At 43.8% G+C, this 15,825-nt stretch overlaps 1 protein-coding gene across 1 annotated transcript; it reads left to right on the forward strand.

Moving 5' to 3' along the window:
- The first annotated feature begins 1,031 nt into the window (after positions 1–1,031).
- LOC122614438 lies at positions 1,032–1,767 on the forward strand. Its single transcript, XM_043789000.1, has 4 exons — positions 1,032–1,082; positions 1,139–1,294; positions 1,351–1,521; positions 1,576–1,767. The coding sequence occupies exons 1-4, from the start codon at positions 1,032–1,034 to the stop codon at positions 1,765–1,767; spliced, it is 570 nt and encodes a 189-aa protein (XP_043644935.1).
- The last annotated feature ends 14,058 nt before the right edge of the window (positions 1,768–15,825 follow it).

A 15,825-nucleotide genomic window follows, 5' to 3' on the forward strand; every position in this document is an offset into this window, starting at 1 on the left:
TTGTGTTTTATCTTTGAATTGGGACAAAACCCTATGTCCGGGTATGCAGGTAAAGATAAACCTGAAATGTTTCTATAAATATTATATAAACAATATTCAAAGCACTCGAATTCAGTTTTGTTTATAACATTATAAATTTCCTTTTTAACACAATTTTGAACACAATCCTCACAAAAATCGTATTCCTGTTGAACATTGACATATTTCAATTATCTTGAAATTAAAACTTTTCTGTTACTTACTTCAGCAGAATAAGCGGATAGTAGACCCATGGTCAGCAAGAAAGTGACGACAAAAAGCCTGTTCATTTTGGAGACTGACTTCTAAGACTGCCGTCAACTGCATAGCAGCCACCTTTTATAAGAGTTAGCGCTCGTTTCATCGAATAAGTTGCTATAATTATTGATTTTTACGATTCCTAAAGTTCGTGATGAACTTTTAATGCCGCCCTTATAAACCAAAATGTATAGATGTCGAGGTTTTGTTAAACGCCGTTTATACTTACCACTGATAAAGAGGAAATAAAAAACGTACATAGTATACCGTTTCCTACAAATAAAAAATAAATAAATGTCCGGATTAATAGAATATTTTTATTTTTAACTTAATCAGAAACAAGAGAAAGAGCTATTGCCCAGATTCCGGACTATCAGATATCCGTTACTCAATATTTTCTTAAATATCGCTACAAATTGGGGAACAAAATATTAAAATGAATAGAAAATTTACAATTTTCGAAAAGTGTAGGCGTAGCAGTTGTGGGCGGTTTGTTGGTGGTTTGCGGAATCTCTACGAGTAACAGGTATAAAAATAATACTTTATCCAATAAATGCAAAAAACTACGTATGTTTGCCATTTCAAACATATTGAGTTTACCGTTCTCGTTGTTTGAAAAATGAATTGCTTTTTAAAGCGTTTATTTGATTTGCCAACATTGACCTCTGGTCTATCATTAAAACCATATTATATCTCAATTATGAATGCTTACAAACCCAAATTCATTAAAATACAATGGGCAGTCAGTTATCAAAATGCCTCTCACATGGCTGGTGCTTCTGGGTATCTGCTGTTGTTGGCATATGGTGAGAATTAAGCCCAGAACCTAGAATAAGCCCGTATAAGGTTAATATCCCACCAGACGGACTCCCAGTTGGTATACAAATTGAATAAGATCGAGTGCCTACCAAACCAGTCGCGGGTTAAAAATGTTACCTGCAAAGTGAAGGCGGTTAATTGGAATACGGCAGTGGTGAACATGGACTGCTACCTAATTTTTCCTGTAAATGACCCAACAGTAAGACTGCGCCAAAACTCCTCAAAAACCCCGATATACGAACTTCAACTTTTCAGATTCGAGTGCAAGTGTTTATGAAGGACTACAGCAACCAGTTCAAGCCCTTCTTGATTGACGCGACTTTCAAATTATGCGAGGTGGTCGAAAGGAGGAGTTTTCTGCCCTATGGCGTCATGGTTTGGGAACTTTTTAAGAGTTTCACGAATGCCAAAAGCTGCCGTTTTTCGGTATTAGTGCATTTTTAAGTTTGTTATTTTTATTTTATTTTTTCCCCCCAACAGCCGGGTCAGGTGAGCGCAAGGAACGGGTATCTGAACACCAGTTACGTTCCGCCGTTCCCCCATGGACAGTACAAAATCATCCTGATGTTCAGTGATTCCAATTCTACGAATACTGAAAATGTGGGCAGCGTAAAGTTCTTCGTTCAGGCGATGGACCAAATAAAAAGTAAAAAGCGCCCTCGAGGTACATAAAATACAGGATTCTCCAAGTCTTATTAAACCAAATAAACGTTGGTTTTCTGCGAAGTACAAATTTTATCCAGAATTGTGTACATATTTACCAATAATTTCAATGTGATTTGAGCGAACATCTTCACTTTTGCACGGGGATTACAGCCAATTCTCTGCATTTAAAGTTAATTAGCGTTGCCTACATTCTTAATGGGAACTAATGAGCGTATGAGCTGATATCCATTTAAGCTCACACCAAAACCTAATCCCAATCGAGAAAGCCTGAAGTAAGCATACACCACACCAGAGAAACTGGCAAAGGCGTTTCCCCCGAATCTCCGATACTCAAAAGCCATGTATGCTAAATGAACAACTTGTCTTAATCGGCTATTCATATGGAAATGCACGGATTATTATTCAATTAGTTACGTTTTCGAAGAAAACCCGAACTAGAATGTTGGCTCGCAAATACATGAAAAAGCGATGAAACCCAAAATGAATCCATAGCATACCGATACCTACCGATAGGTGGGATACACATGGCAAAATAGATGGGCGGGTAAGCAGAGTTGCTTCGCTTCAGTGAATTTTATTAATGAACTGTGGCCAACTGCGGCTCTGGAAAGTAACTCGAGAGCCATGGGGCTATGGTTCAAGCATTTGCCACGGGAAACACGGGAAACGGGCTGACTGGCTGGCTGACTGGCGATACACCTGCGACGCGTCGTTCCATGTTCATTATTTGCCCAGGCACCGGGCACCGGGCACCGACTTTGGATGCGAGTACCCAACCTAACACCACAGTACCAGTATCTACAGCCCCGCACCGGATCCGCTCGCTCCGCAGCTTGCAGGCTGCCCTCGTATCTGGTGTGTTGTATCTTGTATCTGTGGCAAAGCATATTGCGAAAGCCACAGCAACAGCAGCCGCAACTTCTACGTAGTAAACGTAAATGGCCATGGGGAAGCGAACTACAGCTGCTGTTGCCACTCTCATTCATTCATAAAAATCCCAAGCGCCAAATCCAGTTTGAGCCATGTACACAAACCAGATTTCACACACATTCGCTCCCCCAAATCAAGTTCACAAGATATTGCACAGTGGATCGAATTGGGCACAGAGCAGCTTCATGCAGTCAAAAACATAGCTCTTACCAATGCCAAAATGCATAGATTGGGAGAATAAATGCTTGATTTGTTGCATAGTGTTTTTATCAGCTTGTGATAAGCTCGTCGAAATATTAAAATAATATTTCAGGGCGCTTGACGAGGTAACGTCAGCTCCCAACCTCTTACAAAAGCCCTAATCCAAGAATTTATATTTATGACGAAAGGCGGACTTCAGTGGGGAAATCGGGAAATCGGGAAATGGGTAAATGGGAAAAGGGGAAAGGGGGAGACTTAACTGCAATCCACCGGATCCACTGTACGATGGCGGCGTTGGAGGCTCCTCAGTGTGGGCAGACAGCGGATGTTGAGCGGCAGATACTACCGCTGATGATGGGGCTTTGATCTTCGGCTGGCCGGGCGAACCTGTTCCGTCCGTCACAAAGTATCCATATCTCAGTTTCTACAAGTGTAACTTTCGGATGGCTCAGCTTTATTCTTTTTTTTTTATTGATTGGAGCTGAACGCGTGGGCCGCAGTGGAGCGACTCGGCGAGTGGGTTGTCAATTTCGAGCAGGCAATTAATTATAACTGTTTGCGTCAGGTCGTAAAACGGGTGGGTGTTAAAATGTCGCCCCCTCTGCTCGCGTTTTTCGTTACACTCGCAAATTTGCATATCAAAAGCAGAAGCCAGCGGGAAAGTGGGAAAGGGGGCGTGGCTGGGTTATCAGTGCGTTCTTTGTTTTGGGCTCAGACACATGAGCAGCATGAGCAGCATGAACATCAAGAACATCGTGAACATCACGAGCATCATGGAGCCCACACGCAATGGTTTTTCTGCAACAAATTTTCCCAGTTTTTCCCTTTTGTTCCCTCATTTTTAAAATGAGTTTAATAAATGCTTGCTTGACTTTTAGCGGTAGTAAGTTTCTCAAGTACTCGGCAATTAGCGGCATGCATTGGTTTCGGGCACACGCAACGTGCAACTTGAACCGTGAGTCCCAGTTAGAGGGAAGTTCCCGTTTCAGTTCAGAGGTAGCCAGCTGCGCCACACCGCGAGAAAATGTATACCTCCTTCTGGTAGCTTCAAACTTCAATCGAACAACTTCACTACTAAGCGAGACTGGGGGAGGATTTCAAGGGGTTTTGTGGCGAGTATTTGGCCAAAAAGCCTGGGTTCACACAGGCCTCACTAATAACTGCTTATTACTTCATTTCAGAATATTCCATCCATATTCCATCTGTATCTTGAGCTGCCAATGAAGCGTTTCCCTGTGCGAAATGTGATTCTGCACTTGTGGGCTTTCCGCAGAAGTCGTCGACTCTTTGATTGCAGGGTATGTGCATCTGGCAGCGGGGTTACTTAATGCAGATGAAAGCGTGTATTCCCTCGCCCAATCTGCAACAGGTAGGATATCTGATTGTCGTGCATTGCCCGGGATATATGGTATCTCGTATACATATAAATACATATATGTACTGTGCAGTTCTCCCTGCCGATGCTTTGTTTTGATTTTAATTTGGTTCACACAATTCATTTGAGCTTGGCCCAGGCAACTAGGCAACTGTCTCGGTGTCTTGGTGTCTCGGTGTCTTGGCAGTGACTTGGTAACTTGGTAACTTGGCTGACTGGGCTGACTGATGTGATGGGGAGTGACTTGCCCAAGATTCCCACATAAATTATGCGAGAGCCCAAGTGTGACCAATAAACCAACTGTCCAGACGCAGACAAATACGAATACGAATACGACTACGACTACGAATACGAAATGGTTTCGTATTGCGAGCTGCAATAAAATACGCCTGGTAAAGTCATCGAGTTCCTTTAAGACCTCCAACCGACCGCAAAAGAGCCTGCAACCCTTTTCTTAACTTAATTTAGAGCTAAATATTAGAAATTACCTCACGTTCTCGGCCTGCGACCCAATACGACCCCCCACATAACTTTTAAGTCATGCAAACTTTGTTCCGGACTCGAACCGAACTGAACCAAACCGAACCGAATCAAGTTCAGTCCGCTTGAGTTGAGTTCAGTTAAGTTGAATGGAGCCGAGCTGTGGCAAGTGGAAAGTGGCAAGTGGAGGAAAATGTGCCTGCAAATGTCTTTTCAATTGGCAATCGAAGGCGGCGCAAGAAGCATTGCGGTAATATCCTTTGCAGGACGTGTGGGTGTGTTTGGGGTGTCGGGGCTTTGATGCGGTCCTTAAGCAGGCGTAATCCTGTCAAAGTGTTATCGCTAAGCACAAGCCCCACACACACGCACACACTCACACACACACACGTCGAATGTATCGAAAGGACCCAGTCCGAAAAGTCGTTTCTCTGACTTGCATGCAAATTTTTTGCCAACACCCCTGATTTCCTGCCTCGTATTTTTGCGATAACTCGGCCTGAAACTTTATGTTTTCATACCCTAATGCCGAAGGTGCTATAATTGTCACACGACGTTTGGGATCTTAGAAATATATAAAGTAAATATAGTTAGGAAACAAAACTGGAATAGGCTCAAAGATTTCTATGAACAACTTTTATTTAAAGGAGATCTATCTAGAACTATCTGAACTAACTACTATGGAATTTCGATCTTAATTAGAACTTACTATCACCTGTTGGCCGAGTAATTATTGGTTTAATATCTCACCTCAACGACTTAGACCGCGGCAAGCATCGGCTGCTGTAATCCAAGGGTATTTAAGAACCAATTTCCGCGGAAAACCTTGCTTACTTTTAAGCCCCTTTCTTTTCGGCTCCGCTGCTCTTTTGCTGACTTGGCCCACGAGTTTTATGCTTAAATAAAAAAACCCCCACACTTAACACTTTTTGTTGCTCACCTGCCGAGGCGGAGAAATCCTTTTCCTTATTCCCAGCCGCACTCGAGGAGTTTGCCACGACTTTTGTATCGAACAAGTCATCAGCCATCAGCCGGCTGCAGAATGTTGAACCAAATGGTGAATGCTGAATGCTGCATGGCGAGGGGCAAGTGGCGAGTGGCGGCGAATGGCAAATGGCATCGCTTGTCGCCATAAACTTGAACAAATATGCAGCCCAGAACGTGCCACTTATGCTGCCGCACAATCGCCGCCCCACTGAGCCGCATTTGCTCAAGGTGCTGCGGCCGATTGCCGTTTGCCGTTTGCTTTGACACGTGTGTGTGCCAGGTGGGTGGGTGTGTGTGGCGATTGGGTGGGTGGGTGTGCACCCAGGTGGAGGGGAGGGGGGTGTCAAGGGCAGGGACTGCCACCGATGGGTCGTCCCTGTGCGGCGCTGAGCTGCGCTTTTTGTTTGCACTGCGGTTTCTCGGCGGAGTGGTGGCTTTGGTGTTTGCGCGGTCTGATTGAAAGATTGTCTTGGCCATCTGCATGTTCTTGGCAGATGCGGTTACCCTGGCCGAGCACACTCAAACACTCTCGCCAGATTATGGCTGTTTAACCAGCAATCTGTGTGGAATGATTTGCAACATCGTTTCCATATGAATATGTATGTATGTACAGAGGGCCCAAAAGGGACACAGCTCAATATAATACGCACTCAATTAAATAACATTAATACAGATGTTATATATAATATTTATAAGTATACTTCTATCTCAGCACTTGCTTCTGGTATCTGAAACAATATTTAAAGTCGAAACACCTAGTTGGTCACCTTAGCATTGAGAACTTTCTTTATCAGCAATACGATGTACATATATCATACTGCGCGCTACCTTAATAAATAAATCGTTTCATAATTGCTGTAGGTTCCTTACTTCCATCAACCAGTTCAAGTGCACCAAAGCCCTAACAGTATTGCTGTGAAAGTGTGAAATATGTTGTCCAAGAGTTTATATAAAAGAGATTTAGGCAGACAAGGAGCTTTGCTATCCGACACAGGTCGTACATCATGTGCCAGGGTATTCACTCGATGTCGTAATTAGCTCACTGGGGCTTAGCTGCTCCGCCTGCCAGTCTCCGGCGATGGAATAGGGAATGGGGAATGGAGATTGGGGAGTGGGGAATGGGGCTGGCAGAAAGCTCATTAGCCGAAGGCATATACATATATATTACGGGGCTGTCAGTGGAGCCTGGTAGTAGTAGGCTACTCTGCTGCCATGAGCTTCATTTGGCTCGGATTCGGATGGCGCAGCATCAGCTCCTCGATCCAACAGGCTGTTGCCCATGCAAATGAGAGTGGCCCTCCTCTAACTACCTACCAAATGGGCTCATTTTTCAAATTTTATAGCTACTTAACACAACATCAAACAATTTTATTTTATTAACGCACCGACATCTCCATGCGCGCACACATCCATTTACATATCATGGCCCTAGACTAGCAACTCAATTTTCATTTTTCATGCGTTTATTTTGTTCTTTTTTTGGCTGTCTCATCATCAAATCTTGGGGATATATGGTGGTATCTATTCATAATAAGCGGCGTCGCATGTGCTCGAATGACTACAGACTAAAGGAAGAACAATGTATTGAAATAATTGTGTGTGCTCATACATGAACGAGCCGGGCTCCAAAGGAAAATTAAGGGGGGGAAGGGGGCAAATCGAAGGAAAATCATGTGTATTTTTGTACACGCCACTTGCCCCAAAGGGACTGCGAGGCATCTGACACAGCCAATCCGAGGCGGCATCAATAAATGATTTCACAAAGGCGCACACAACAAGAGACTAGCGAGGAAGAGCGAGTGCCAGAGCAGCGGAATGAAATGGAACGAAGTAAAATGAAATGAAAACCCCCGCAAAGGTCATGAAAACATCACTGTCGGCGACACACAACACACAGCGCACACACATCACACACACATGACACACACAGAAAGCAACTGAGAAGACCCAACGAGTCAAAGAGACCATATGAACGGATTCGGAGTTACTGGAGGACCGGGCATCGAACAGACCCAGCGGGCGTGTTGAGGAATGTGCGGTTAAAAATAAAATCCAAGACGAGATTGTGCCACATGGGTGCTCGAGATATAGTCGCGCTGAGATACAGATACATAACTGCTACAAAGCCGAGGAGGCTTCCTTCGGCCTGCTAATTGCAGCCTGCCGGCGCACAAACAAACATCCTCGCCGGCCAATTTGGGTTCTTATTTATGAGCGAGGCATTAGTTTAAATTCAAATATCAACACCAAGGCATGACCGCCTAACCTCTGACCCTGCGCCTCGAGCCTTTTGGGAGGCCCGAAAATATCGCATTGCATTTGGTGACATTAATTAGTCAACAGTTTGGGTTATGCGATCAGGTTGCAGGCATCAGCTATTGGGTTTGTTTGTGTCCTGGTGGCTGCTTGACCCACAAGGACAAGCGGAAGTATGGTTTGCCAGGCTCACTCGAGAGTTATCCCTTTGTGAACGGATTTGTGTGGATAGACAGCAGTCTGATTTGCCGACTTGTCGACTTGCCTATTTGGATATCGTCTTACAGTCGGGCGACTGGGAAGCCGCTGGCTTCTGTTTTCTGCTCGATGGTTTGTCTCCAAGTAATGATGGATAATCCATTGAAAGGATGTGCCTTGAGCTGGATTTAGATAGCTGCATTAATGTGATGTCTGAAATTTCAGGCATTTTTTCAATCGCCGCCGGGAGAGAACAATACGGCAACGAATTAATGGCTTTCTTACGCGATACGTATCTTGAGCCAACGTTCATTTTAATAATGCCGACTTAATTGATGTACATATAGACTGTATAATTAAAATGGCGAATGGCGAATGGCGAATGGCTACCGCCGTTGAGCGACCTCAAAGAGGCTGCCTCGCTGTGTCAGTTTTGTGCGAAAATCCAAATCCAAATCCAAATCTTGCCGCAAGTCCTTGCCGCTCATCAACGCCAGCCGCCAAAGTTTTTCACTTTTTAATCCCGGCGAACGGCTCAAGTCCTTCGCCCAAGCGCCTTTGTTGCTCTTGTTGTTGGCTTTTATTTCATTCGGTATATCCGTTTGTATCTCGGTGTGTGTTGGTGTGTCTCGGTGTGTGTGGGTGTCTGCGCGTGTTTGTATAGGAAAAGCGCGGAGGAAAACCCGAGCGCGCGCTTTTCATCATCGTCATAATCTCAACAGCAACATCAACAACTTGAAGTGATTTGTGTTTTTCATCCGCCTTGCAATGGTTAAGGCTTTCCCACCTGCCGTCTTCTTTTTTCCACATCCACATCGCCACATCCTGTGGCAGTTTTCCTTTGCGCCACTTTCCCAGGCCCCAAGCCCCAAAACCCACTTCCACCTCAACTTTCCTGCGAAAGGATCCAATACGCCGGGCTCTCCTCAACTCTCGGTCTGCCTTTTTTTTTATTTAATCACCTCACAAGGCGCTCGAGCACACAACACGGCTTTAATCTATTTTAATTAAAAATATAATTATTTAATATAGCTCGAGAAGGGGACTCCTGGCTGAGGGTTTCTCTCTTGACTTGGATAAAACTGTGACTTGTTGCGGAGCAAGCTTGGCCAGTGACCCGATCACGATGGCTGCGGAAATAGAAAAGTCCAGCTGGAGAGTGGAAAGTGAAAAATACCATTCATGGGTTATCACCGCTTGGGAAAAAGATCAACATATTTATACTTTTTCTAAGATTTACTCAAGCTGGAAAGTAAGTGGATTTGAGTTAGAAAAGGATTAGGGTACGGATTTTTATGACTTTGCCTAAAATTAAATATTCCATTTCCGTAAATCCCAAGACCAAAGTGTTAGAGTGGACTAAAATTACTTTCTAAAATCACATTTTCAAGTTGGGAACATTTACATGGCATAAATACCAATCTGGGCCCACTTCCTGTGACTTTGCCTGCCTGCCAATTTATGGATCATTCCCTCTTAGGCTAACGAAAAAAACCTCAGAGAATCCCAAACACATGCCGGCAAAATTTCGCATAAAATTATAAAGTATCCTTCGCCGAAGGACGAGATGGGGGGGGGGGGGAATAACTGGGGTAAGTACTTGAGAAAACTTTCTTTGCTGTGCAAATTTACGCTGGCAAATCTGTGCAGGCTTTTGTCACAAACTCCCGAGCACATCATGTGTAGAATTCATTAAGGTGACTAAATACACTGGGCGAAAGGGGGGGACGGGGAGGGGGGTGCTGGCCGGATGGCGGCAGGGATGTTATTTTTTCACGTTTTTCGGAAGGGATGATGAGGACTTGGCAGTCTCTCAAGCTGCGTGTAATTTGTAGCAAGTGGCGGCAGGTAAAGCGATGCCAGCAAGTAAGAGAAGCTGCCGCTGCTGCAGCAACAGATATTAATTTCGTCTTGCGAGCTAAGCTAAAGTAACTTAAGCTTCAACTTGTAGAAGGAAGATTGAGATAGAGACCCAGTCGGTAGTCTGTATTCTGTAGTCTGTAGTACGTCGTCTGTGTATCCCCTCTTCCTTGAGATACAACACCTTGTTGTTGCTGCTGCTGTTGCTGCTGCTGCCGTGCACATTAATTCGTGGGAATTAATTATTCTCAGGCCTGTGACGATTCCCAAGACACTCGCTCACTCATTCGTTCGTTGATACCCAGATCCGAGGCCCCCAATCTCCCAACTTGCCAACTTCCCAACCTACCAGCTCCTCCAAGTTCGTCACTTTGCCTCTGCGGTAAGGCGAACATTTTCGTATCTGTATCTGCAGCACTTCACGCTCTCCCTCTCTACTCTACCAGGGGGTATTATCACACGGAAGTGAGTTGTGTCACATTTAGGGATATAATTAACTCTGGTATTATATATGTGCAGGTCGTTAGTTATATCTAAAATTGCTATACTATTCCTTGGCCAACAACATCCAAGTATATTCATGTGATTTATCTCTATAAAGGGTTACTAATATGTATAGGGCATCTAATTTCAGCTCATATATGACTATTATCTCTTTAATTTTTATACCTTTTGATCTATGAGTTTTGTTTCCAATAAAGTAATAAATCTTTAATTGGCAGAACTCTTGAATTACAGGTGCAATAAAGTGAATAAGGGCATCTTAGGTTCCGGTCATCTAGGCCATCATTCCGCCCAAGATACGTGTGAGTATATACGGACACACATAGGCAAAAGTAAAGTTTATGTACTTATGGTAGCATTTCCCCAATCCCCATTCCCCTCTCCCAGCGCCGCCGTCTGCTCATCAACATCCACGGATAAGCGTCGCAATTACAACAGGGCCTGCAAATCGCTTCATCTTTTTTTTATGGCGCCCTACAATGGCCGTTTTGGGATAGTCTTATGGATGGCCCGGCTCTGTTGGCCCGGTTGGTTAGCTTGGTTGGCTGGTTGGCCAAGAGCAGAGCCAGACAACGGGACGGGGTCGTAACAAATCATTGGACCATGTTAGCGTCGAGTAAGTAAATTTGATGATTTGCACTTTGAACTTTAATTTGTTGTTCCCGCGCTGGTTGTTGCTGTAAGCGCCTGAAACTAATGAAAATTTGGCCTTTTACTGCCTTGTGTTGAGCCCCGTAATAAGCCCAGCATTTATAGTTCAAATTTTACGAATGCAGCTATATAATGATAAAAATTGTTGGATTTTTTCATAATTTCGTTTTTACAGCCAGTATCCAGGAATTTATGTGTAAAGCCTCTTACAAATAAATAATGCTGCGGTGGTGTTACACATTTTATTGTTCAATAGCATGCCATTATACAATGAGAATATACTGCACAATTATACAATAATTTTCAAATTATCGCAGAGGGGCTGCAGAAGTTAGTGCAGCCTGATCCCATTTCACACAGGTTCGCGATGCACCCATTATTATTTTTTATTTTTCGCATTTTCACATATGCTGTGACGTCTGCTGCTGTTTTCACTTGTGTTTCCCCATTCTCGCTTTGTGGTGCATTTTGCTTTACTTCTGCAGCTCAGCACTGCATTATTTATGTGGATAGCCAGGGGAGGAGTTTTCTACAATTTTTGTTAATAATTCTTAGCAGCAGCTTGTTGAAAAAAATACATTCATACATATGTTACGTGCATACTTCTACAATTTCGCCTTTTTTTCCTTGGCTATTAAGCTGATGATTTTAATGAGTGAATAATGTGTTTGGTTGCCCTCCTCGAAACGTCGAAGGCAGCCCCAGTTTTTCTGCTTTAATTTTTTAATAACCTTCAAACTCTTGGCTCCAGACCGAGTTTTTGTGTGTTTGTTTGCCCATCGCATCGACATGTGTCGTTGGTCCCCCGCATGGAAAATGTTCCCAGTGGAGCTACTACTGCTACTGATTCCGACTGATTCGAGTGGAGCATTAAATTTGTCATTAGGTTCTGAAAATTACATCAAGTAGTGTTCCTCGACGCTCTTGTGGATTTATCTCTGCATCTTTTTAAATATTTAAACGTTCTAATTGGCTGACCGTCGGGCACTTGGGGCCTCCTTCTGGCGCTCTGTGAACATTTTTGGTTGACATAGATAATTGTACTGCTTACGATTATGTGGCAGATTATGCGGCACACAACTGACAAATGTCTGGATTTCGGCCGCAGGGACGAAGACTCATTGTGCAGCTTTCTTCGTTCTCAGTTCTGCGTTTTCGTTGATGGGGGTGTGTGGTGTGTGAACTATAATGAGCCAGAGTTGACTTTTCATTTTGGTCTTGTCAAGTGCCCGAGGCTTCAGGCTTCTACATTTTCAAGATGCCATTCCACTGCCCTGCGACACACTACTTGGAACTTGGAAGTGCGATGGGAGACCCCAACCCCACCCAGTTATTCGTCTTCCAGCACTCGTTCTCTTGGGGAGCTGTGACATTTTTTATGGCCTGTACTGATGTTTTGACCTAGTAATTTAATGATGCTAAATGGCGTGGCAGTTGATTGCCGGAACATGCGGGCGGGCTTCTGTTTTTTTCTCTTTTTTCTTTTTTTTTTGGGTGGGAGGTGTGAGAAAGCTTCTTAAGTGCAGCAAATGGCAGCAAATTCAATTTGTAGCTGCAGCTTTTGAGGCACTACAAGATGGTGATAAAATCGCGTTCTTCTACAAGTTCTTCCAAGTAGAGAAATTTTTTAAAAAAAGGGGGCTTCAGTGCTGAAACAAAAAATAACGAATAATTACTGCAAATGTAATTTGAATTGTTTGCAGGTTGAACTGTGCATGGATGATGACCAAACTGAAAAGGTAAGAGAACTTCAAATAGGATGTTTCCAGGGTACCTAACTTCCTTAGTGCCAAACACCCAGGCCCATTAGTCGCATGCATATCAATGCTCATATCACACGATTGCCCCCTCAAAGTCCGAGCTGCATCTCCGGCAGCCATTTGCACCGAAAGGGACTTGGAGAAAGGAAGTAATCCATTCTGAGTGCAGTTTTCAATATCACTTTCCAGAGACAACTTCCTGCCGGAGCCGAAGCCGGTCGCATCATCATCAAAAGGAACAGGGTCGAGGAGAAAAACTGTTGGCACTTTGCATACAAATGTGCTACCAAGCCGGAGTTATCGCAACATTTTAATAACTGGCGGCAACAGTAGCCAACTGCAGATGGTGCAGAAGATCTGAGCCGCAGAGCCTGAGAGTTCGAGAGTCCAGTCGGCTTTCATTAATTACCAAGAAAAGCGAGTTTTCGGCGTGTTTTTGCCTCTTTTCCTGCCAGTCAAGAAGTGGCTGCTACTGCTGCTGCTGCTGCTAGTCGCGACTAGTATTTTCCGTCAACAGGTTCGGGGGTTTGGCCCTAACTGGGCTTGGGCTCGCTAAACTGGCTTAGATCCCTGGCTCTTATCTGGCCAGCATATCACGCAACATGCGCGTAATTTTATGAATGAAGTGTTCGCTGCCGGCCAGGATTCTCGATTCAGCTGGGGCCTACGAAACTGGTCCGCGATCTGGCACTTAATTGCAATCGCACCTCAGCAACAGCAGCAGCAGCAACAAAAGCAGCAACAGCAGCAAGAAAAGCAACAGCAACAAGTGCAGCATCAACAGGCCGCAGTTTGTCAGTCAGGTTAACAAATTGCGTTAAGACGGAGCCCAGTTGTTCAACCGGTTTGCAGCACATCTGTGCTCGATTCTGGTGCACTTGTTGCATCAGCTTCATCAGCATCAGGAGCAGCAGCAGCAGCAGTCGCAGCAGCAAAACAACAGAAGGAGCACAACAGCAGCAACATCAGAACACACACTTGCAACACTCGCTTATTAAATATGATTATGTGTTCGATTCTGCGCTGCTCCTCAAGATTCATCCACCGGTTCGAGTAAGAGTGCTGGGTAAAAGTACGGATGGCCACAGGAAGTGGAGCCGCGTCAGGCGTCGTCACATTGGCGGCACTCGCTCTTCCCCTATCCCCATCCCTATCCCCATCCCAATCCCCATTCCCATCCCCATTCCCCATCTGCCAGGCTGTTCCATGAGGCAGCAGCAAGTGCTGCCCACTTTTAATGAAGTTTTCCGTTTCGTGATGGTTTTGTTGACTTTCCAGGCCCGGTTAGATACCCTCACAGTGGGCTCGGCAGAGTCAGCGAGGGAAAATCAAATCAATTTTCCCCAGAGGACGGAGGACAGCATCTGCAAAACAATTGGCTAGGGCATTAGAAAGTCCTCTATTTTAGATCCTTTCCATTACCGGCAGTGCCTGTGCTAAGCTGCCAGGCGAAATAAAAATCCATTGGCCGTTCAAATGTTTTAATTAAAATTTAATGAATTCAGTGTACTTAATTATGCATTGTTGTTTTTTGCCCTTGCCGCCGCCCGTTCCTGTTTGCAACTGCCGCGCAGACGGGGTATGCTGAAAATTAAATTTAATTGTTCTATTTTCCTATTTTACTATTTTTCTACTATTGCACTGAGTGGCAATCAAGGCGCATATGAGCCAGAAAAAGCTTTGAAATTGCGGTGACAGCCTGTATAAGCATGGTAATTAAAATTGCATTTATATTGGAATTGATTTGAGTATGGAAATATGTCAATAATGCTTATGAAGTTAGCCAAAAACGTAAACTGAAATTGCTGGTTTAATTAACATGCACTGCGCTCAGCCATCGCCATCGCCATCGAATAAACAAATATTCAATTTACTATAATAATAAGCAATCTGCATTTAATAAAACTCTTTGTGCCCAGAACCTTGTGCTGCTTTTAAATCAATAAAATAAGTAAACAAATTATTCCACAGCAAAGTGAAACATCGAAAGCACAGAGTTTGAAGCACAGAGTTTGAAAGCAAATCGAATTGGGCAAAATTGAACATTAATTAAAATCAAATCACTGCCAGTCAGCAAAATGTAGCAAAATAAATGGCAGTTTCAGTTTTATTGACCCCGACTGGAGTTCCAAGTAAACATTTAATGGCAAACCATTTCCCACTTGATGGGAAAACTGCTATGCAGTACATAGTTTCCACTATGGACCACCTGTTATGTGTTCACAGAACTCTCCAGGCTGTGAAAGCCGCCGATTGCCCCAGACCACGTCCGCAATCCGCTAATTCGGTCTTTTAGAAATTAAAAATATAAATACGAGTGTGTATTATTAAGCGCTCCATTAATTAGGCCGCGAGCCTGGGCTATTAATTAATAAAACTTCCTCTCAAAATGCCGCCACTTTGTCTGGCCCCGAAAAATGGAATCAATTAGGCGGCATTTAAGGTGCAAGTCGACACGCCCACCAGAAGAAGCCTCCGGGCGAAAAGAGGAAAGACTGATGACTGAAGCGCACTGATTGATGACACTGGACACTTTTCTAACTCGGGAGAATCTCTAAGAAAATTCAGCGGGGGGCGAGGAACCTCAGTGGAACAGCATTTGGGTACATCATTATAGAGCTTATGTACTTCAGAACTTCAAAGCGAAATGGATCTGAGGTATAATTATGTTAATTATCATTTCCCCCTTCCCTTCTCACCAAGAAAAAGCCACATTTTAATTTGAAAAATTTGTAATTTTATTCAAATATGTTTTTGTTCGAAGATACAAAAATTTGTCGTTTTTTCTGCATTTTTACCGCATGTTGCATGAATTCTTTTAGATATTACATATAAATAATTACTTTATTTAATGAACCTCTTTTT

This window comes from Drosophila teissieri, chromosome 2R, assembly GCF_016746235.2.
Source record: "Drosophila teissieri strain GT53w chromosome 2R, Prin_Dtei_1.1, whole genome shotgun sequence".
Taxonomy (NCBI): domain Eukaryota; kingdom Metazoa; phylum Arthropoda; class Insecta; order Diptera; family Drosophilidae; genus Drosophila; species Drosophila teissieri.